General features: G+C 40.1%; 1 protein-coding gene across 1 annotated transcript; it reads right to left on the reverse strand.

Annotated features, from left to right (window-relative positions):
• Positions 1-48: 48 nt before the first annotated feature.
• CKS2 (CDC28 protein kinase regulatory subunit 2) lies at positions 49-2,588 on the reverse strand. The gene is made up of 3 exons (XM_039724106.1): positions 2,449-2,588; positions 1,400-1,527; positions 49-477 (listed from the first exon to the last, which is right to left on the reverse strand). The coding sequence occupies exons 1-3, from the start codon at positions 2,505-2,507 to the stop codon at positions 425-427; spliced, it is 240 nt and encodes a 79-aa protein (XP_039580040.1). The 5' UTR covers positions 2,508-2,588; the 3' UTR covers positions 49-424.
• Between the last annotated feature and the right edge of the window lie 21,049 nt (positions 2,589-23,637).

The raw sequence follows: 23,637 nt of genomic DNA on the forward strand, positions 1-23,637 counted from the left end.
GACCATGAATATGTTTTGTCCATTAAATCACAACTCCAGACACACAAGTTTCATAAAACATGTAAACAGTTTATTTCTTAAGCCTGCTTACTAGTAAACAGTTGAACTACTGGATTTGAACTGCAGCAGAAAATTTGAGTGCAAAAGTTATACAACACTAACAAGGGATGAACTAATCAGAACATGCAAACAACACAATTTAAGTCAGAGAGGCACTTACATTAACAGTAAAAGATAAAATCATAACTCTTTGAACATCATAGCAGCCTGCTTGGAATTGCATTTGACTGAGCTTTGTTGCTGTGAATAATACAGCTCATGCACAGGTTTGGATGTATGTTTTGTAAATTTAAAGTATTCACTGAATACTACCAACATATATACACTCATATACATAGTTCCAGAAGATTTAAAAGGCCGTGGATTATTTCTGCTCATCCTTTGGAAGTGGTCTTCTGAATAGCAGAATATGTGGCTCTGCAGAAAGAAAATTGAACAAAGTGTCAGTTCGTCCAAGTCTTGATTAAAGGGATTACTTTAATCTTGAGCAATAGTTGAGGCTTAGTTTCAAATAAGTAATTAAAAGCCTAAGTATGGCCCCAGGCGTAATATTAACAAACCAAGTATACAGTACTCTTACAACAGTCAAGTTTTCATTTTTATACCCAATGCTGGCAGTGTCATAAACTTAAGATCCTTACAGGAGGAAAGTGCTGGGAAAAGAGAATATTACATAATGCCTCTTTACATTAGGCTATTTGATAAACACTGTTATTGTAACTTACACTAACAAACTGCTGATATGGTCTGTTAGGCACATATCAAACACCAACAAAATCCACCTTGGCTAATACAGCCAGCTTACATTATTATCAATCTTCTTAATTTTGAATGCTGCCAAAAAAAGTCTAAAATGTCAAAGGTGCCCAAATAAGGAAAACACTGGAAGGCTATGCTAATTTCTTCACCTGATTCTTCAGAAACTTGGAACTTCATGCTGCTACAAGTTATCAATCAACCTGTTACTTTTTAGTCAGACTTGTCAATGGTACAAGCCAACATCCTAGTTAGTAAGGGTCTTAGGGCTTCACACCCCATTAACTGAAATACTGATTTTTCAGGAGGCTCTACAGCTAGAGTTAATATATCCTCTAGAATTTTCAGAGGATTAATACAGGACCTCGTCTACACAAGCATCTATTAAGTTGTTGTACAAAAAAGTAGATGTGCTAGCTTTATGATTTAAAGATATGCTGCTATATTAACTTTGGTTCACTCACTGCATACTCATGTTATTCAAGAGCTTACAAAAAGCCTGTTTCTATGGGCACAGGCAGGAGCAGTCTCCAGTCTGATATTTGACTATTTCATTTGTCTAGTTCTGTTCAGATATGCTCACCTGGCTCATGAATCATATAGTGAACCCAGCCAAGACTCTGCTGAACACCAAGTCGTCTCCACTCTTCTTCAGACATCAGATGAGATTTTGGCACTTGTTTCGAAAGTTCTCGTGGCAGCATCACATGTCTGTAGAAGTTCAATTATTAAACACACAGACAAAATACTGCACACTAGAAAATTAGAAGAGATCTGCACTGAAAGGCAGTTACCACGTTATGAATACTCACTTGGCCTATAAAGAAAACGACAGTACTGAATCTTGGCATGAATTTGATTATGAAACCCGTCCCAGAAACCCAGTCTAAAATCACTTACGACTATTAAACGTTACATCTGTAAAGCAACTGCATACTGGGAGCCAAATTGTCTTCTAGTCGAGATTTAGACCCCCTCAGACTCCAACGACTATGCACTCAGAGAAGCATGCGCCCCTGGCAACAGGTTGATACATCAGCTATAAAGCAACTGCATACTGGGAGCCAAATTAAATTGTCTTCCAGTCGATATTTAGACCCCCTCAGACTCCAACGACTATGCACTCAGAGAAGCATGCGCCCCTGGCAACAGGTTGATACATCAGCTACTAGAAAAATAAGAACTTTGGACTTCTAAAGTATTTGTAATACCGCTTTCAGGTAAGTCTAGAACAGTTAAACTTCAACAGTTCCCCGCGGGCAGGGGAGGGCGCTGCCCCACCCCAGGCTCTGCCACAGCCCCTTCCCTGGAGCTAGCGCAGCGGGTACCGCCTCTCCGCCATCGCCCTGTGGCCGGGGCTTGTGCTGGCCGCTCCCCAAGCAATCTGCGCCAGCATTCGGTCACTCGCGCCCTTCGTCCCGCCACGCGGCAACCCCCCATGGAGAGGTTCGGCACAGCGCCTTCCCTCGGGCCTTGCGCTCCCTCTGGTTCCGTTCTCCCGGCAGAGTCGCCTCATTCCCTCAGAGCAGCCCGCACACCTCAACCGAGGCGGCTGGCCGAGCTGCCCTCCTACGGAACCGCTCTTCCTACCCATTCCAGCCGGCCCTCCCGCACTCTCCTGCAGCTTCTTACCGGTACTCGTACTGCTCGTCAGAGTACTTATCGGAATAGTAGATCTGCTTGTGGGCCATGGCGGGCGGTAAGGCAGGCTGGAGCAGCGGCACTAACAGCGGCCTCTGGTTCACCCCTCAGGAGCGCCTCGCGCACTAACTGCCCCCTTCCGCGCCCCGCACCGTTTGAATCCAGCCGCTCGCCTCCTATTGGCTCTCGCCGGGGGCCGGCCAATCGCGTGCCGCGCCGCCGCGCCCCACCCGAGACGGCCGCCGCGTGACTCGCACGCTCGCCGCTCCCAACCAATCCTCGGCGGCCGCGGCGGGCGGGGGAGCGTTACGTAACGGGCGGTGGCGGCCGGGCGGAGCGGCGGCGCGGGCTCGAAGCAGGGAGGCGGAGCTGGCGGGAGAAGGGGCGCGGCCGCGGCTGATTGGCCAGCGGCGTCCGGGGCGCGCGCGGGCCCTTCAGCCTGCGGAGGGGCGGCCGTGGGCCACAGTTGGCGCATGCGCAGCCGGACACCGGTCTTCGCCATTGCTTTGCGCAGTTCCCGTTTCGGCCCGGCCCGGCCCAGTCTCCGGTGTGCAGGGGGCCTGCTTATTTCAGGGTAGCGAAAGAATGATGCTTTCGTTCTTTTAGCGGAGCGTCGTGTTCACTTTAATATGGTGCTGTCCCCTGGCTGCCGGGAGCTGCTGTGCTGTCCTGGGGTGCAGCTGTCGGAAAGGCCGCGCCGCCGGTCGTGTTTGCTCAGGGTGAAAGCAGATAAAACGCGGGTGCAGGTGTGCCCGGAGCAGGGTAGGAACTGCGGGCAGCACTTCAGTTGACAAACATCCTTACCGAGAAAAAACACCACGGAATGCTTCCCTGGGAGTAGGGGCATAGCCGGCTGCCGGTGTTGGCTGAGAGGTGCTGCAGCTCCCCAGATAAGCGTGCTCTGTCTGCCCTGTGCTTTGAGATAAGCACGGTGGGAAAGTGTTGCTTTCACAGCGGTGGAACCAGAGAGTGCTTGGAAGGGGCCCCAAAGCTCTCGCAGTTCCAACCACCCGGTGCGGATAGGGACACCTTTCTCCAGGTCAGGCTGCTCAGCTCCGTCTCGCCTGGCCCTGAACACGCCCCGGGATGGGGCATCCAGGCCGGCCCGGGCAGCCTGGTCCATGCTAAACGCCTTTCCATAAATAGTTTATCGATGTCTAAATGTCCGCTCGTGCTCCACGCCCCCTGCCTGTGGTGTGCTCCTCTCTCCTCTCCTTGCTGGGCCTCTGCAGAAAAAAAGGAGATAAGTCGTTAAAGAAGTTTCTGCTTCCTTGGTGCTGCCAGAAACGTGGGTACTGTCTGTGGTTATGTAATGCATCTGTCTGAAAACAGTGCTGATGGAGATAAAAAAACAACCAAATCCATGTGATGCATGACTGCTGATACACATGCGTGGGTAATAGGTATGATTTTTTTAGTAGCATTGTTTCTACTGGCACTGCAGCTTGCCTTAAACAAAAAAAGTTTAAGCCAGTCTCACACCATGCAACCATTAAAACAAGTGCTTCTCATAATCTAGCAGTAATATCTTTCTCTTAATTTGACTATTAGAACTATGAAGACTATGACTATTAATATTTGACTTTGAAGTGAAAGGGGACATTGTACTCTTGACCTGTTAAAGAGTGAGGGAGAGAGCAGTCATTGTTTTTACAGATATCAGCAAGGCTTTTGGCTCCAGGCTCTACCTTTAAAGAGAAGCAGTTGATGTTTGGACTGGGTGTGCAGACAGTGATCTCAGGTGAATGGCCAGGCCCAGAGGATGGTGACACATGACACAAGTCTAGTTGGAGACCAATAAGTGTCCCAGGGGTCAAAACTGGGCCTGAGACTTCTTAACAATCTTTTTAACATCTTCATTAAAGACCTGCACAGTGGGGCAGAGTATACTGGCAAGTTTGCAGTGACACCTAGCTGGGATGAGTAACTGAGAAACCACGGGTTGTGCTGCCAGGTTAAGGAACTGCAGAAACAGGCTGAGAGGAACTTCAGGAAGTTGAAGGGAACAGGTGGAACAAGGTGAAGAGCAAAGTCCTGCATCTGTGGAGCAGCATCCACAGGCACCAGTACATGGTGGGAACTCCGCAGCTGGAGATGTGTTTTTCAGAAAAGGACTTGGGAATTCTGATGAACACTGAGCGGAATGTGGCCCAGCACTGTGTCCTTCCAGCAAGGATGGCTAGCAGTGCCCTGGGTTGCAGTAGGATGGGTGTTGCTGGTAGGTTGAGGGGGGTCATCCCGCCCCTCCAGAGAGCGCGAGCGAGGCCTCTACTGGAGCCCAGCTTTGGGCTCCTGAGTGCAAGAGAGAGATGGGGCTGCTAGAGAGAGTTCAGTGAAGGGCTGCAAAGATGAAAACCTGTGTGTGAGAACCTGGAGGCAGGATGCAAAGAAGACCAGAACCAGGCTCATTGCAGTGGTGCCCAGTGACAGGACCAGAGGCAGTGTGCACAAACTGAAACATGGGATGTTCCTTATGAACATCAGGAAGCCTTTTTTACTGTGAGGCAGATGGGACACTGACAGAGAGCTACTGGATTCTCTAACTTTGGAGACCTTCCAAAGCCACCTGGACATGATTCTGGGCAATGGGCTGTAGGTGACCCTGCTTGAGCAGGGATATCAGACCATATGACCTCCAGAGGTCCAGCCTCAGCCACACTGTGTGGTACTGTTTGAAACAGGCTCTTCATCATTGTCTACAGGATACTGCTACTCAAAAGGGCTGTGTCAGTCTCATTGAAAGAAGGAAATAAGCTGTTCTGTACATTTTGGAGAGAACAAAAATGCTTGAACTTTGTCAAGGCAGCTTTGTCTACACCTAAGGAAACATTTCCTACCAGTACATAATTTAAATGTCTTAGAACATTTCAGAAAAAAAACTCACTTTCTGCAGTAATGTTTTAGGTCAAACTGATCCTGTCTCTGATCCGTGCTTTCTTTGGGGCCTGCTTTCTATGGTTGTGTCAGTTATGCTTTCCCACTGTAACTTTTGCAAATACAGAGTGTAGAACAAAAGTAATTTTTTTCTCTCCTGTGCTCTAGAATGACCTTTTAATTGTAATTGTTATGTTTTCATATTCCAAGAAGTTAGTTTCTGGAATTAAGATTATCAAGTGATGAATTGAATCCTCAGTCCAAAGATTCTGAACCAGGTAAGAAGTGAGTGAGACCACAAATATCCGTATTTATTAAAGAGAAAAGCTGCTGAGAAGCTTTATTATACACTTTTGCCTCAGCATGTTGAAGGCATGTATTAAAGCACTTATGAAAGAAGTTTGCCATAGTACAGACTAAAATGTATTCCACATAGCCTTAGGGGTATAGGTTTGTTAGGAGAAATGTGAGTGAGCTGTGCAACTGGAATGTAAGCTCCTGCTCAGAGACCTGTGTGATTAGGGCAGCAGCTGTGATTACATTGCTGTTGAAACACAGGATAAAATGGCAGAACACAAAGAGAGTATTCTTGAGCATCCCTCTCTCCTGTAGCGTTAACAAAAGCACATATAAAATGGAACACTGGTATTCTGCGCTCTGTATGTGAACAGCATGACTGTAGTCATCATAGAGGCTCTCCAGAGCTAAAGGTACACCATGGACTTTATTGTGGGGCATGATTTTGTGTCTAGACAGGAGCAGGTTTAAATCCTCTGTGCAACCTGTTTGCTTGTGACTAAGGCCATCCACAGAGTTATGGGGGAAGTGACAAAACTGTTACAATGAGGGGCCCATGTGCACCTTAACTATTGCATTTAGAGAGGTCAGGATGTAAGTTATGTATATGAAAATATTTTCTGTGCTTTTTGTCAGAAGGGGGAGATGAAAAATTTCCCATCTGTGCTGTGCATAGCAGTCTCTGATTAAAAGTCTCTGCAGATTTTCCTGCTTAGTTCTGTGAGATATTTTAAAAAAGAAAAGTTTTATGTACTTTTACTGTGCTTCAGTTTTCAAACATGTCCTTATAAAACACTAATGTCAGATGCTTAAAAGTATTTTTCTGAATAGAACAGCAAGATCAGAGTCAAGGAACCTTTTGTACTTTCTTCATGAGTCATAATCATATACACAGTTAATAACTTTTGAGTAATTTGAATGTGAATCACATTCATAGCACATATAGATAAACTGTTATCTGTGGTTTTATATTTTCAATGTTTCTTATGGAAACAAGGTGTACACAATCGTACTTCTCATCAGTTTTGATCCTCAACTAACTTTTGAACCTATTGGCTGAAACTTAAATCTTGATAAATCATTGCAAGTTTTATGATAACAGACAGGTAAATAGAGCAGAAGAACTCTGATGGGGGATGATGTTACAATTAAAATTGCACCTTATTAGAGAACCTACATGGGACAAAAAGCTTTGCATAAATGCTTTAGGGGAAAGTATCTTTCAGCATTTGGCATACATGCCTTCTGAGACTGCAGAGCCACAAATCATGAGTCAATAGAAAACAAATCTCATTTAATTCTTATATTCAGTAAGGTAACTTTCTATTTTTAATTTTATTTGCTGGCTTTATATGGTGTTTGCCTAGTATTCAGCAACACTAGTTCTCCCCAAAGCACTCTCAGGCTGCTTGTATGTGTAATTTTAACAGTATTTGTCTCTGAAGGTTTGATCTTCAGAATTTACCTCAATTTAGATGGTTAAATTTGAATTTACTGCCTTACTTAATTTGAAGGACTTTATCATAAGTGTTTAGTTGTATGCTAATTAATATTCCTTTAGTAGATGCAGAAGATGGATCATTTTTGTTTTGTTTTGGTCTGCACAAAATTGTGGAGAGACTAAAGAATGATGCTATGGTTTGATGGTCTAGCTGACTGTGAATAAAACAATGTAAGTGTTGAAAATAATCCAGTTGAATTGCTGAGGGTTGTCCTCTGAGAGAGGATAAAATCCCTTGAAAAATTGAGCCAATTTTGATGCATGCTCCATCCTGTTCCTGTGCTGGTTCAAGAATTGCATTTTGAAGGTGTTCTTGAATAGATTATTGAATAAATTATTCCCAAGTCATAGAAGTGCCCAGCTTGCAGGATGAGTATAGAAATGCAGAATGTCTGTGATCCATTCAGGTCATTGCAGAGGTTGGAGGCTAATGTCGATCCTTGTCATTTCATTGAGATTTAATTCTCTCATTCTGCTTTTATGGATTTTCTTGTGGAAGTAGTGATCAGAACCTACTCAAAAGACTACAGCCTAGATCTAAAAAAGTGACACTGATGAGCCTGGGGTGACTCGCCTGTGTCGGGGTGGCACGGACAGCCCACCTTAAAAACTGCTTCTAGGAGGAAGCAATTAATGACCTGCTGTGCCCTTGGACACTCCACAAGTGTATGGGACTGGATGGGATGCTCCAAGAACTGAGGGCAGGCAGGAAGAGCTCACCAAGCCACTGACCATCATTCATCTTCAGTCCTGGTTAACCAGGGAGGCCCAGACAGCTGGAGGCTGGTCAGTGTGATGCCCTTCTACAGGAAGGGTTGGAAGGAGGATCCAGGGAATACAGGCCAAGGAAGGTTATGAAACAGATTATCTTGAGTGCCATCCCACAGCACATAGACAGCTAGGGGATTGGGCCCACTCTGTGGGTTTAGGAAAGGAAAGTCCTGCTTGACCAACCTCATCTCCTTTTATGATCAGTTGACCTGCCCAGTGGATGAGAGAAAGGCTGTGGATGTTGTCTACCTGGGCTTCAGTAAAGCCTTTGATACTCCAGGGGATTCTGGCAGCCCATGGCTTGGATGAGGGCTCTGTTTGCTGAGTTAAAGCAAAGACTGAACCTAGAGAGTAGTGGAAAATGGAGTAACACCCAGCTGGTGGCCTGCCACTTAGTGGGGTTCCCAGGTCTCAGTATTGGTGCATCTACTATTTAACATCTTTATCAATTATCTGGATGATGGGATTGAATGCACCCTTGGTGAGTTTGTAGATGACACCAAAGTAGGCAGATGAGTTGATCTTTGGGGGATAGGAAGGCTCTGCAGAGAGATCTGGATAGGCTGGATTGATAGGCAGAGGCCAGTTCCGTGAGGTTCAACGAGGTGAAGTGATGGGTCCTTGTGTCACAACTCTAGGCAGTGCTGCTGGCTGGGGTCAGAGTGGCTGGAAAGCAGCTCAGTGGAGAAGGATCTGGGGGGTGCTGGTTGACAGTGGCTGAACATGAGCCAGCTGTGCCCAGGTTGTCAAGAAGGCCACTGTCATTCTGGCCTGTGGCCAGCAGTAGTGTGACCAGCAGGACCAGGGCCAGGATTGTCCCCCTGAACTCAGCACTGGTGAGGCCACACCTTAAATTGTGTGTTCAGTTCTGTGCCTCTCACTGCAAGAAGGACATTGAAGTGCTGGAGCATGTTCAGGGAAGGGCATTGGAGCTGATGAAGGGTCTGAAGCACAAGTCCTGTGAGGAGCAGCTGAGGGAGCTGGGGGTGTTTGGCCTGGAGGTTCAGGGAAGGCCTTATCCTTCTCTAGAACTGCTTTACAGGAGTGTGTAACTAGCTCAGGGTCAGCCTCTTCTCCCAGGCAACCAGTGACAGGACAAGAGGCTCAAAGTGTGCCAAGTGGGGTTCAGGTTGGACATCAGTAAGAATTTATTCATGAAAAGGCTATTGAGCCATTGGAATGCTCTGCCCAGGGATGAATCATTAAAACTGAAAATCACAGACAAAGACTCTTGTCCTAGGGTGATGCCGTGATGCTTGTATCCCCAACTATGTGTTCTGTTTTTGCTAGATATTATGTTCTGTGCCTTGAAGACTGGCTCTGAAGGAGAGGAGTTTTGTTTTGGTTTGTTATCAGTTATCAGCCTGCTCCTCCACAGCTGGCAGGACACAGACAGAGCAGTGCATAGTGCGGCTTGTGCTTTTTGCTTGGTTTTTTGCTTTGCTCTTCCTCTTCTGCTTTCTCCTGCTTTGCTCTTGCTTTTTGCTTATGCTCATTAGTTAGTTTAGTGTTGTCACTCGGTATTGTTCATTCTGTGTGCTGGGGATGCTTTGCCTGTTAAATAAACAGGTTCTTTCCACTTCTCTCTGAGGAATCTTTCTCAAACCGGTTGTGGGGACGAGCCGTGTGGGTTTGCCTTCTGGAGGGGCCCCCTTTGGAGGTTTTCTCCCAAATTTACCCTAAACCAGGACAACTCTCTAACTAGTTAAAGTTAGAAAGTGGTATGTTTATTATGCCAGAGGGTGGCACGGGCCAGAGGGGAGTCATTCCCAAAATGCGTGACCGTCCCACACAAGGATTTTTGCCTTCTATTTATTTCCCAAAATAATACATATGCATAACTGCAGCACCTCCCATTCCTGCTTTGTATTAAAATGAGGTTATTGGTCCTTCATGCATGCACAGTTCTTCTCATGAGTTGGGTTGGTCTCCAGTTGGGTCAGGGATCCCAGCGATGAAGTCAAGAAGGTCTTCGTCAGGTCTCTGTGACCCTCTGGCACAATCCAAGGCTCTTTGCTTTGTGATGGATTGACATAGAGTCCAGGTGCTGGGCATTGTTTTACTGGTTTCAATATATTCCTATAATGGTTCACTTGCTGCAATTCCTTCTATAAATAAGCTCATAATATAACAATTAGCTTAAGCATCTAATAATCATTAACTTATAATTGGTATATCTAACTTCAATATGAATTGGTTCTAACTCTCAGCTAAAGTCTTAAATTTTTAAAATCATAATTCAGGAAGGTGGTGAAGTCACCAACCCTGGAGCTGTTTGAGAAACAACTGAACACGGTGCTTAGTTCTGTGGTTTAGTTGACAACATCAACTTCTGTCAAAGGTCAGGCTCAATGATCTTGAAGGTCTTTTCCAACCTTAATGGTTCTGTGATTCAATTCCCCTGTTAAACAAAATCAATAATGCAGAATTTAGCAGATGATTTCCATAGCAACCAATGCTCATAAAACACATTCAGGATGATGCTGTATAATAACTAGAGAATCAAGCAGAAGAAGATTCTGTCAAATGAGGCATAGTTCTGCTGAGATTTTTCGTGAAGTTTGCACAGAGTGCAACATGAGAGTGTCTTAGAATGGATCAAGGGCAAAAAATCTGTAGTGAGGGGTACTTCAGTTACTGGATATTTTTCGAACAGTGTTTAAATACTTTAAGTAAGATTTTATTTAAACTTGGCTATGTCAGTGCTGTCAGTATCAGAAAACATACATTCAGCCAAACTTATTTTTGCAGCTTTCTCTAGTGGTTACCTTCTGTAATGGAAGAATGTAAGAGTTGGAAGAGTATTGTGATGACACATTCCTAGTTTAATCTAGTTTCTTGAGGGATTTCATTGCCCATATGGATTTTTGCTTCATGAATTTTCAGGTCGTCTTTGGCCCAAAAGTCTCCACAGTACCTTGTAGCAAGGAGTTCCATGGCTGAACAGGTTCCTTTATGAGAAGAGGTATTTTTAAAATTTATGTTAAATCTGCAACATGCTGGGTTTTACATTGAAAAGGCCTGTGAATGTTTATTCATTGATCTACATGTTTGTAGTTCCAAGAAATAGGGTATATATCCTACAGGATTATAGGCTAAGATTTTGATTTTGAGCGCAATACATTGATATTTCCCCACTTCTCTTACATAAATATTGCTCATTGACTTCTGTGAAGTTACTTAAATGTTTAAAATATATCACTTAGAAATTTTGTACATACACAGGAGTGAAAGTGTTTGTGAGCTGAAAATACATCTGTTTGCAAGTATTACAAAGGTTGCCTTAAGTGTTGTTTAGTTAAAGTGGTAAAAGATACCAGAATACAAGTGAAATCAAATGTAATCTGAGTAAAGCATATACAGACAAATATTTTCCTACGGTTATTGTTACAATTTAAGGTTTAAAATAGCCACTGGAGGGCTCACTGATCAAGTAAATTACAAGCTTATTTCAAAGCTGGTACTTGTGGGTTTTGGTTAAGGCAGTATTAATAGGTGTGCTCCCATTTGAAGAAGACTAGATGATAACAGAATTTTTGAACATAAAGCACAGGGAACATCTACATTTTCATCTCAAAGAATAGCAATTCTTATGCTTGTTACCTGTGTCACAGTGTCACAGAACATTTACAAAGGTTTGGAGGGCAGGAGGATGTAGATGCCATAAAATGAACATAAAGGACCAGAATTCCCACTCTCTTACCATAAAAATATGTAACATTTCTTCCTGTCAAACAGTAAGGTTTCCCCATTTTGAGGAGCCACCTACACGTGACGGATTTTCCCTTCTCCATTGTGTGTGGCACCAAAGCTTCACAGATTTTCCCTTCCCTTCTCCATTGTGTGTGGCACCAAAGCTTCACATACAAACACTCAGGCCTAGGGCTGTGGTCTTTTTGGACCACTGGTAGAACTGGGATGAGTTCCAACACATTAATTGGCATCAGCTCCTCCTGGCATTTTGAATCAAGCCTTTATTTAATTTGAGTTAAACAGAACTTAGTTTTCAGAAACTTTGGGAACAATTAGTTCTGCTTACATACAATAATGCTTTTGTATTTTCCCCAGCCTGAATCTTTCCTTCATCTCTTTGGGTTTTAAGTATCCTTTTTGGATATATACTGTGTTGTCCTCTCACTGATACAATGAATGGAACTAAATTATTTATATTTATTATGTGCAGATTCCTTAAGTTCACAGCAGTACTCACCACTTTTCTGTGGGATATACATGTGCTCTATGAAATACACAGTTCTTGAAGTGATTTTGCCAGTCATTTGTGGTTATCTTACTCTTTCTGTTCCTGTGGGAATATATTATATCAGAATTTCACTCAGTGTGTTGCTTTACTTTAAGGAAACTCATCTAATTTGTTGTTCTCCAGTGATCATTTTCAACCTATTTCAAAATATTTGCTTTGCACTGAGTAGCTGTTTGAATTCTTTCCCGTGATTTTGGATCTTGCATTTTGCCAACTACTTCTATATCTTTTTCCCTGCTTATATGTGTCCACTTTGAGTTTTCCTTGTCACTTCCCTGTTCCTTTTAGATACCAAAAAGTCATCTATTGCAGGGGATACACAAAATTTTGATTTTGTCATGGCAGGTAAACCTCTTTTATAATTCACAGTTAAGTATATTGATATTAAGTAAATATTAAGTATTTTTGGTTTCTTAGTTCTCAACACATCTTCCTTCCACCCTCCATCAGCTTTTTAATTATTCATGTAAAGAAAAACATCCATCAGTTAAACTCTCCCATTATACATTGTCATGCAGTAGCTAAACAGAAAATAATTTACCAGTTATAAGGTAGATGGGAAGAAGATCCTACCTGGAAATACATTTTGTCTGAATCTGTCTTTCCTTCTCAGACTAAAAACATTTGTCAAACTCACTTTTGCATTTCATTCGGGACATGTGTACATGGGGCTATCCTACAAATTTTATATGAAACGAGCCTTTTTCAGATGATTTCACCTCTAAACATGGCATATATTGGAAATTTGCTTAGTTTGAAATGTTTTCCTGTTTTTACAGATGTATCCTATTATGTAATGAATGGATTGCTTCTGTCCTAAACTATTAGTTTTCCTAAGAATATCCTTGACTGAAGCCTTCCTTGGCTATAGTTGAGTATTAGGTCATTACATGGATGCATTTGCAGGCTTACCTTTAAAAAAAAATAAAAAAAAATCAATTCACAAAAAAAGCCAATTCACAGAAGAGAAATAGGCAAACTGATTCATCTTGCTTTACAGGTATTAAAACTTAATGCCTTTTCATGTTTTTAGTGGAATATTAGTGGTGTTGTCATGGATATCCTGTTTTGCCATCTTGCAGATGTGCTAAAAATGGGATTTTTGCTTCCCACCTCTTAACTATTCATATGAACTTGCTTGAAATCAGCCTTTAGCCATCTCAGCAGATGTTGGACTAAGATGTAAGGGAACAATGGAATGTCAGCACATGTTTTATTTCACAATATTGTTCAATTGTTTTTACATCTCATTTCACTGTTGAAAATTAGATGCATGTTGTGCGCTTTCCCTCATGCTGGGGCACACCAAACTGCAAGCTTCTGCTGGCTTAGTCTGGTAGTGCAGCTCCTGCACCATGGTGTAACTCCCAGGAACCTGTCATCACTGTAAGAGAGGCATGCAGGCTCAAAATATTAGGCCTCAGGGCTACAGTTTTTTTGAAAATAATTTTTAAAACTTTTGTTTTGGGGCATAATCTTGTAATCAGAGGTTCAAACTATGGACTGAGTGCAGATTCGGAAACCATTCTGCATACAGTAGTGTTTTTATTGTGGTCTGTGAGTCATGGGAATGTGCCTCCCTTTGGGTGGACTTGGCTGTGGTGGCTGAGTCAGTGCAGCTGCTGGTGACCCCTTCCCACTGGTGACAGTGGTGGGAAGAGGCTCCCAGGGAGCACCGTGGGGAGAATGGGTCAAGCCTAGCCTGCAGGAACTGCTTTAAGCTTGCTCTGGCCTGAGCTGCAGTTCCCTCTGTGTCACAGGCATGCTTGTGGCTGGCCCAGGACCCTAAACTGCTGTCTGTGTCACCACACTGGACTCCCAGCACTCCTTCCCATAGGGAGCTACTGGTCCTTGCTTTTCCCTGACACTAACCTTTTTCAGCTGTATCTTAGAACTGTCATGTCTGTAATATCTCCTTTTTTGTGTTTTACTGTAAATTCAAACCCCGCAAGAACTTTCTACCAGCTTACAGAGGGAGCTGGAGGGATTTCAGCTTCCCTTCTCCCCCAGCCTATTTTCCAACTCAGCCTCCCTTTTGTGATGCTGGAATCACCTGCATTTCTGACACAGTAGTGCTGCTTTTGACCCACTAGTCCCACTCATTCTGTCTTCTGTACAGCACAGAGCTACAACCCTCATGACTCTTGCTTCAGGCTCAGGACAGAGGTTATAAGACGCCTGATTCTCAAAATACTGCTGGTAGTTCACATTTCATGAATTCTCTATTAAAAAAAAAAAAAAAAACCAAACAAAAAAAACCCAAAAAAACAAACAAACAAAAAAACCCCAAAACCAAACAAACAAACCAAAACTCCTTTAGTTGTTGTTGGCCATATTGATTTTAATTTTAGATGAAACATTAAAGGCTGTGGGAAACAATAGCTTGATTATTTTGTGAAGACACAAAAAGCCACTGTTAATTTGTCTCTTTACATGCCTTCTGGAATGAGGTACTTAGTAACATAACCACTGCAGTGCAAGCATTTGACAGGCGGAGGGGTGGGGATGTGTAAACTTGATTCACAATTTCAACTGAATCCGCCCTGCGGAACTGTGTGTATATCTACGCCCGTGGGATGTGCCTGCCAGAATTCATCCTGGGCTCTCCATTCCTGTATGGCGCAGACCAAGGTCTGGCCAAAATATGTCATAAATTTGTCTTCTGTGGAAATGACAGTGGGTGTGGAAATGGCAGACACATATTTACTGAACTGTGATTTGCAACAGTTGGTATACTCATAAGAAACTGTTCAGAGCTTCCCCTTTTGGGGTCTTCATAAATGACCTTATTTATTTATCTCACATAAGGTAAATAAATTACCTTATAAATTGATATATTAAGATCATTGCTAAGTCTTTGGTATATGTCTCTTTCCAGTAGAGTAAAACTTTACTATCAAATCATGCAGCTCTGTACAGAAAGAACTGGGTTAGGCGTTGTAACTGCTCTTGGTTTTCAACTGCAGTAGGGTAAGGCTATAAATCTGGAACAGTACTTTTTAAAGAAGCCATAAAATACATACAGCTTTGAGAATGTACTTTGGTTTTGGACTTAAAAATCTGTTTTGGGAAGATGCAAGAAATAAAAATGGGAATAAGGGGGGTGTGTTTCAGGAGACTGAATAAACTAATTGTTGCTTGAGATGAAGTCACCTCATTTTTTTGGCTCAGTGTTACACAGTGTGCTTACAAAAATTACTCTGCTTTGGGTAGGCAGTGTTATGCTTGGAGTTTGCGTCATGACAGATAGGAAACATTTCATTTCATTTAAGAAAAAGTGGATTTCAGAGACTTTGTGTTGTGAGGTCTACCATTTTTTGCATATGCGTAAAGCAAAACAAATCTGAAATTAGCCCCATTGGAAAAATGCTGTGTTATTACTATTATGTATTACTATTATGTGTGGGGTAGGTTTGCAATTGAAAGAAAATTAAATAACAAGTGTGAACTCAGACTCATTATCCTGCCTGAAGGCAGGAGATGGAGTTCTTTCTCTGTAGGCTCCAGCTGGCAGAAGAGTGCAAGCATAGTATGGATTTAGATGTGTGCTTTTTCTTGTGAGATGAAAGGCTGCCTATGGGATTAGTGCTCTGGCTTGATCATGCTGTTTTCCCCTGCTTGATATCAGCTACTAATCTGTGCTGCTGCAAGGGAGCCCCCAGTGAAGATAAGGGTTAGTTTGAGTTTTAAGGGTACAAGAGGACTCTAAACAGTATAGCTGGTCATCCAGGTCTTTGATGACAGAGGTGGACTCTCATAAAGACAAAACCAGTAGATGCTTTTGAATTTTCAACCTGTTCTCCCCCAAAATTAATCTGTATGTGTATAATTTGTTTTTTGATGACATTGATCATTGATGTCAGTAGTTGGATGCTATGAAGTTTAGACTTCAAAATTGCCAGTTCATACTTTGAGAGCATTTGAATTGTATTTTAAACCACAAAATATGTTGCATATGTGAAATACCAAATTTCATTTCAATAGGGACACTTTTCCCATTCTCTGTGTATTGTAATTTCTTAATGTAAAATATATATATATATATAATTAACAAGTCTATGAAATCTGAAAATAGTATCTGGATACTAGCACAGTATCTCTGGAGTATGTTTCTGACATTATTGTGCATTTTTTAATGTCTTAGTTATGCCTTAGGAGTCTGAAAACTTTCTTCAATATGTCTTATAGCATAGCAAGTGTTACCATGGTACCTTTTAACATTTTTTTAATCAGCATATGGAGCCACAAGGGGAGGAAAAATACTTGAGAGAAGAATTTTGGAATGGCATAATGCTAAAATAAACTTGTTATAAAAAATGCTCCATATGATTGACAATAAATTAAAGGAAACAGTCCTGTAGTGTATCATCTGTTAGTTAAACATGTGCTCTCATTTATCTAATCAGTACATAACCAAAGCCAATTACTACAAATTAGCCACAACAAATGACAGCCTTTAATTAACTTGAAGCTATATCCCCTTATTTAAGTCTTCAACCTAATATCTGGAAAAGTGGAAAAAATTAACCTTTAGGATGTTCAATATTGTACTTTCTCAAAAGGTAAAATAAAATGAAGACACTGGACTGAATGTTGGAATTAGGAATGTGGCAGTTTTAACATTGTCATAGGACTAGTTTGCCAGTGCAGTCAGCTCCTTCTTGAAAATGTGGTGGGATGTAAGAGGGGAAAGTTTTTCCTGAATGCTATTAAGTGGTAGCAAAGTTTCTCACAAATCAGTTGAAGACTGATAGAGTTGCTTAAAAATCCATAGTTCACCCATATTTTCTGAAGCACATATTCCTCATGACTGCCAAAATATAGCACTTTGCCCTCCTTCAGCGTACCTTACAAAATGTGAGTTTTGTGAAGCTTCCAGGAGATAAGTTAGGTGGTAAGGCTTTAAATATGTTTAAATATGTTGCTTTTTAAAAATACAGTCAATCGTGTGACTGAGCTTTTAAAAATACAACATGTTAGTTGAAGACATATGGTTTTATCAGTAGGGAATGTTTTGTATATTCCAGTTTCAACTTGTTACAGGATATGGATGTATTTTGTTCCAACTGTTGTTCAAGATGAAGTTTTTAAAGAGTATATAAATTGCAGTACGGATTGTACAATCTAGCAACCAAATGTTGAACCTACTCTACTATGGCAATTCAAAGCACAGGAGAATTTAGACAGTAAGAGTCTCAAATTATTTTTGCCGTGTGTTTGCCTTACTTTTATGGTGACCAAAATATAGAAGGGAAGAGGCTGAAGCTTAATTTAAACTCAGCAGTTCTTCAACATGCATTTTGGTGCTGTCAGAGTTCTTCCTGCTGCATGAAGCAGATCCAAAGGAAAAAGCTGGGTATTTTGCAACAATGCAAATGTAAATACGTAAGTGTACCTCAGATTTTCAAATGCAAAAATGTTTGCTTGAACCTTACTTTCCTTGCTGATTTGTTTTACATGAAAGTGCTGTTGCATTGGCTATTATGCTGTATATCTTCTGTGAATGAACAGAAAATGTCAGTATTTAGGGTGACATCTTTGGAAGCATTAAATGCATATGCAAGCACTTTAAAATGGCAGAATATAATTAGAGCTGTGAGTTTGACAGTAATTACTACAAAATTACAATATTTTTCACTGTGCAGAAGGCAAAACTAAATGAAATGGATGTGTTAGCATCTGGTAAGCGTGAACACAGTTTCTTTGATGGTTGAATGTCATATTTGTGGCACTCTGAGTGAGATCTATGTCTGATTGTTCCTTACCATTCAATTGTTGCATCTCAATCTGCCCTGTTTATAATTGGAGAATGCCTCTTTCTGCAGCTTGAAAATATGAGCGGGGAGGAGGTCAAGTTCTCTTTAGTCATTCAATCAGGAGTGCTCCAGTGCAATCACACATGCAACCATACTCTCAGGACCTATTAGCTGAGAAGGCAACTGTCTAGTACTTTCCCAGTGCAAATAATTGCCAGGGACAGAAAAGGCTTTTTGAATGAAATTTTCCTCCTCCTTTTAAAATCAGGGAAAGCACAGCTTTAATTCTGTTCCTGCAGATACTCTGTGTTCTCCTGTTCCACACACTACTGAGTAGAGTATTAAGTCCCAGTTTTGGTGCATGTACGAAATATTATCATGCTTTTCCTAGTGCTGAAAGAAGATTCATGATTTGAGACTGGTTATATGCATAAATTCCTTGCATTCTTAGATGTCAGTTGATTTCTATCAATGGTATGCTAAAGAGTATGTACACATCATAAGGGTGAATAAGAATGTGTTTGTTTTTTAGCCTATAGGTTGAAAAGTGCATTTACTTCATCATGACTTTCTGTACATTCCAGGTATCCTTTCAAGAGGGTTTAGCTGCATGGGATTTTCTTTGAGTGCAAAGTCTCTATGGTGCTTTTTTGTGTATGGGTTGTTTTTGGTTTTGTGTGTGTGGGTGTTTCCTTTTTTTCTTTCTGTTTTCATGCAGTGTCTTTTACACTGTTATTATTGTGCATGGCATATGTCACTGAAATAAGAGTAATGAAGATAATGAGAATTAGAAGGAAGATAATGGTAGCAGGACTTCAGTTTGGTTTTAAATGAATCTAGACATTTTGTTTTGCTGAGTTTAAAGCAAGCCTGATAAAGCAGGTGAGAAAGAGTCCTGTAATCTTGCTCTATTTCCATATTATTAATTAATGGGCTTCACTGAACTTAACTTACTCCTTAAAAACATTGTAAATTAGAGAAGCATGCATTTACTTGGTTCTCATCTTTGTCTTAGATAATTCTACAAAGCATATCCTATCCTAGAAGTTTCATAAGAGAACTGAAGTTTCATAAGAGAACTGAAATATCATTCCATTTTATAATTGCATCAAATGTATTTTTAGAAATGAATTTATTCATTTATGTATCACTTCACATCCAAAAGTTTTACTTTCTTCTCACAATGTAAGTAAGAAAATACAGTACCTCTTCTGCGGTATTTAAAATAGTGTTTATAGTATCTGTATACATCTACAGTTAGTTCTGGTAAATTTGGTGGGGCCCTGCACAGGTTAAAAACAAGATCTGTTGCATGACTGAGTGTGGACGTCGCTTTCTGATTCTCATCAGATGTAATAAAGAAGGAGAAGTTTAATTTTTTTTTTCCCCCAAATGAAAGCAGTATATTGCACGTATGACAAATACTTTATTATGCAAGGCAAATACCTGGAGAATCTTATGTATGGACTTTCTAGAATATCAAAACTGGTAATGAGGAATCTGTCTCTACAGATAGATTTCTGAGTGTCTATGATGGCAAGTAGAACTGAAACTGTAGGAGTAATTTTTTTTAATCTCAGGATATATGTCCTTTTGGTTTTTTAAAATTTTTCGGAAACAAATGTTTTAATAAGTATGTATTGAAACCGAGTAATCAGAAGATAATTATATATAAAGACATTTAAAATTCAAGTAGGTTTGAGTTTGTTGGGTTTTTTTTCCCCACATTTCCTGTGTTCTATTTTTGCAGTTGCAGCCCATGTTTCTGCCTTGATTTAGTCAACTATATTTGGCTTGAAAAATGTATCGTTACATTATGTACACTGACTACATGGTTTCCTCTTTTCATATTTTTAAGTTGTTGAAATGCAAAAGGCAATAAATGCCCTTACTTTTCCTATTACCATTTTCCAATACTTACTGTTTCATCCTGTAAAATTGTTTAACTGTGACTGTCAACACGTTCTTTGTCACAGATTTTGCTTTTTTGGAGTGAAATTGATAAATAATGATACCTTCCCAGACTTCCAGCAGAGGTTTTGGCTGTGAGAATAGAAAATTATTGAACACTGATCAAAGTGTTTGAGAGCTAAGGGTAATTTTAAAGTAATCTAAGCCATTAGGTGGACAAGTTACTCATTCACTTGTAGTTATAAAAATAACCCAACACTGTTGTGCTACTATCTTAGAGAATAGTTTTTGCTTATTTGCTACCTAAGGAAACAAGAGGAGAAAGGATGAAGAATTATCTGATTAGAAAGATAATAAAGAGTGAAAGAATGATAATTAAAAGGCCAGCAAGTTGCTTTTCACAGAAGTAGCTATTGAGGAGATTGAGTAAGGGGAGAAAGTATACAGCTTATGTAATGATTAGATGGCATTTGTTTGTTCTGAACAATATTCAAACATTTGATCTGCTAATAAGCAGACAGCTTCAGTCTGAATACTGAAAAGACATTCACTAGATGTAATTCAGCTGCAGTAAAATCTTACCAGCCCTTTATCACTATCTTTCCATAGCCTGTAGAGAGAGTTTAGGATGACTTGGTTTCTAACTTTAGCGCCTCCACTAAGTGTCTAAAATTAGGTGGGTTGAAAATGAATTTTGGGAACATGCCACTCAGTGGAAAAATTAGCTTTGAACCTGGAAACTCCCACCTGCAATCTGCATATTAACGTGTCAGAAACATGTGCTATATACAGGCGGGATAAAAACAGTTGTACTGTTTATGGACACGTTGCATTTCTGCTGAGATTCCATAATCATACTTGAGATAGCTTTCTGTGGCTGTTTTAAACACATTGAGTTCTCATTGGCATATCTGAACTTCACAAGCAAACATTCATAAATTTCATTCATCACCTTTTTTTTGTTGCCCAGAAAAGGCTTATGTTGGTCTCCCTCTTGATATCTAGGAACTGAATTTTCACAAATACCACAAATGAAAATAATGAATTATAAAAGCCATATGATCTTAGCCAGTTTTTAAAAATTGAAAGTCTTTATCTTTCTTTTTTTTTTTTTTTTATTTTTTCCCTGAAACTTGAAGAAAAAACTTAACCTTTCTTGAAACATTTCCTCTAGGTATATTCCACTCTTCTTGATGTGTTTTGTGACTGTACCAGCATCCACCATTATTTTAGCATACTTCCTTTCCTTTTTTTTTTTTTTTAATCTGTGCCATGAACATTGAGAGAATATTCTCTTTTCCATAAAATATGCAGTCAAAAAATCTGTCTCACAGCAGTATCAGCAATGCCCTTTTCCCAAGTAACTAACCTTTCCTGAGCTAAGCCCTGAAATGAACCTATCATGGATATGACCAGCATTTTATGACCTGGCCATGATAAATGGAGAATTAGTCCTGTGTTACTCTTCTATTCAGTTAATAATTTTTCAATTTTGAAAAGGCAGAGGGAGATTATATTACATTCTTTATTGACATTAGGAAAGCTATTTTCTCCTGAGTAATGTCACACAGTTCTTAACATCATACAAATGTGACGTTACCTAGGAGCTCAGTAATCTTGGTTCCCAGCATTAATAATGTTTAATTATATAATATGATTTATCACAATGTTGATTAATTTCCTTCAAAATGTAAGGCAAATGTTTTACAACAATGGTAACCATTAGTACTACATCATTGGGACACAGGACAATTTTATGTTCTTTTGATTAATTACATCTCATGTTGTCCTGTCCTGTCCTGTAGCAATATATTTTTGTACTAGAGTTACAGTGAAGAAGGTGACCAGCGAAGAGCACAAAGGACAATCTTTGCCATTTTCAATTTCCTACTTCATGTGCTCTGCAATGCTCTCCTTAGCTTTAATAAAGGTGCAGGAGAAGAGGAGTGACCTGCTATCCAAACTTCCATGCTGTTTCCTGAGTGTATCTGATAGCAGTGCTTTTGCAAATACTATTCTCAATTCTGAGAGCTTATTCAACCTCTCTAGGTCTGGTAGTAGATTAAAACACTTCAACAAATTGCTTAATGTGTTTCCTCAAGGACTTTGCTATTTTCAAATTTATCAATTATTTCTAAATTAAATTTGTCCTATTACAGCCATTAATATATATGTACAAACTTCTGTTTCCATTTTCTTCTTCTTCCTGACTGTCTTGATACGATTTTCTCTTTTTGTACTGGGAGGACCTTAATTCTTTTTTTCATGTGCATCAATTTTTTTTTCTGCAGATGTAACATTTTATATTAAAAAATATATTTTAAAATTTCATTATTTGTATATTTAAATTACAAGGGTTTTAGTTTTTAAGTTCCTTTTGGTTCTTTTTCAGTTTCTTTCCTGGTTTGTGATAAGAAACTAATTAATTTCCCTCATTCCTGTATGCTTGAAATCTGTGGAGTGTTCTGTTTTTATGTAAAAATAAAATGAGTTTTTATTCTGATAACATTTCAAACACCCAAATTTGTCATTAGGGAATTCTGCAGCTTTCAAGCCTTTCTAAAAGACCATTATTTTTCATTATAAATGAGAGTTAAAATCTTTTGTGCCTATGCTTGGATATAAGCTATGAAGCTGTTACATCTGCTACTAAGAATGATGTAACTGATCTGGTATTTAAAAATGCCAGAGTGAGTAGGTAGTTGTGGGAGATGATATGAACACTTTTAGCAGGTGCCTTGCTTTCCAGTAACCATGGACCTTAATGAATGTTTATAGATACTTGAATTTTTATGATTTATGAGTTGTTTTTTTCACTAGACTCTTGTTTGAGTTTCACCTTTGTACATGGTATACAAATATTCAAGCAAATAAACAATTACATGTAAAAGTAGTTAGTTAACAGGCATATGAGGCATCAAGCCAAAGATAGAATTTGTAGTGAGTTAACATGGTACAGGAATAGCAATGTGAAGGTGGAGGAATCTATTTTGGAACGGGGAGCTGTTCTTGTGCTTTAAAAACCTTCAGGAACTTATAACAGGCTTTTTTGAGCTTCACAGCTAAAATTGCTTTGTAGATTTTACACCTTTCAGTATTCACTTTATTGAGATACTTTGTGTCAAAAGTTTTGTACCACAGATACTACAAGGCATTGCATTTGTTTTGCTTCACCAATTAATGAATTCTTTTATTTGTTGGTTGCTATGAGTTTGGATTTTTTATCTGATAGTTGTCATTGACATGTGGGAGATACATGCTGAAAAGAAAATGAAAATGTCCTTCTACCTTAAGGCTAATATTTGCTACTTTTACTGCACCCAAAGAAAAATATTCTATGAGAAAAAGCATTTTTGTGTCACTCTAGCATTAGTCATAAGAGCTAAAGCATTAACCAAAGGCTGCATGCTACACCTACAGTGTAGCATTTTGCTCTTCTGTGCTGGTACTGTTGGAGTCCTTTCCTCATTGCCTTGAATGCCTTGAATTCAGCACTGGATGCTGCAGTCTTCTATTGTGGTGCAGGTCACGTAGCAGTGAATGAACAAGGTTGCATGAATAATGTGCTTTTTATTCAGCGATTGGATAAAAATTAATGCCCTCAACACCTACGTACATCCAATCTCCACTGCTTCCTGTGTGCTTATTCTTCCAGAAGCTTTAATTATTTATCCTTGGAGAGAATTTGACAGTTACAAGTAGTCACGACTCAGCAGATTAACCATACAAACACCAGAACCAATCTTCATGTCAAGTACACTCTAATGTCTCATGGAATCAAATGTTGATTTTGAAGTGATATGACTCCA

This window comes from Passer montanus, unplaced genomic scaffold, assembly GCF_014805655.1.
Source record: "Passer montanus isolate IOZ18808 unplaced genomic scaffold, ASM1480565v1 scaffold52, whole genome shotgun sequence".
Taxonomy (NCBI): Eukaryota; Metazoa; Chordata; class Aves; order Passeriformes; family Passeridae; genus Passer; species Passer montanus.

What these genes read in the sequence shown, in the direction of transcription:
- CKS2 (XM_039724106.1), bottom strand. Translation starts at nt 2,507, where the DNA reads ATGGCCCACAAGCAGATCTACTATTCCGATAAGTACTCTGACGAGCAG. An exon ending in GACGAGCAGTACGAGTACCG is followed by an intron (nt 1,528 to 2,448) that starts GTAAGAAGCTGC and finishes GAACTTCTACAG; the next exon opens with ACATGTGATGCTGCCACGAG. An exon ending in CTATATGATTCATGAGCCAG is followed by an intron (nt 478 to 1,399) that starts GTGAGCATATCT and finishes TTCTTTCTGCAG; the next exon opens with AGCCACATATTCTGCTATTC.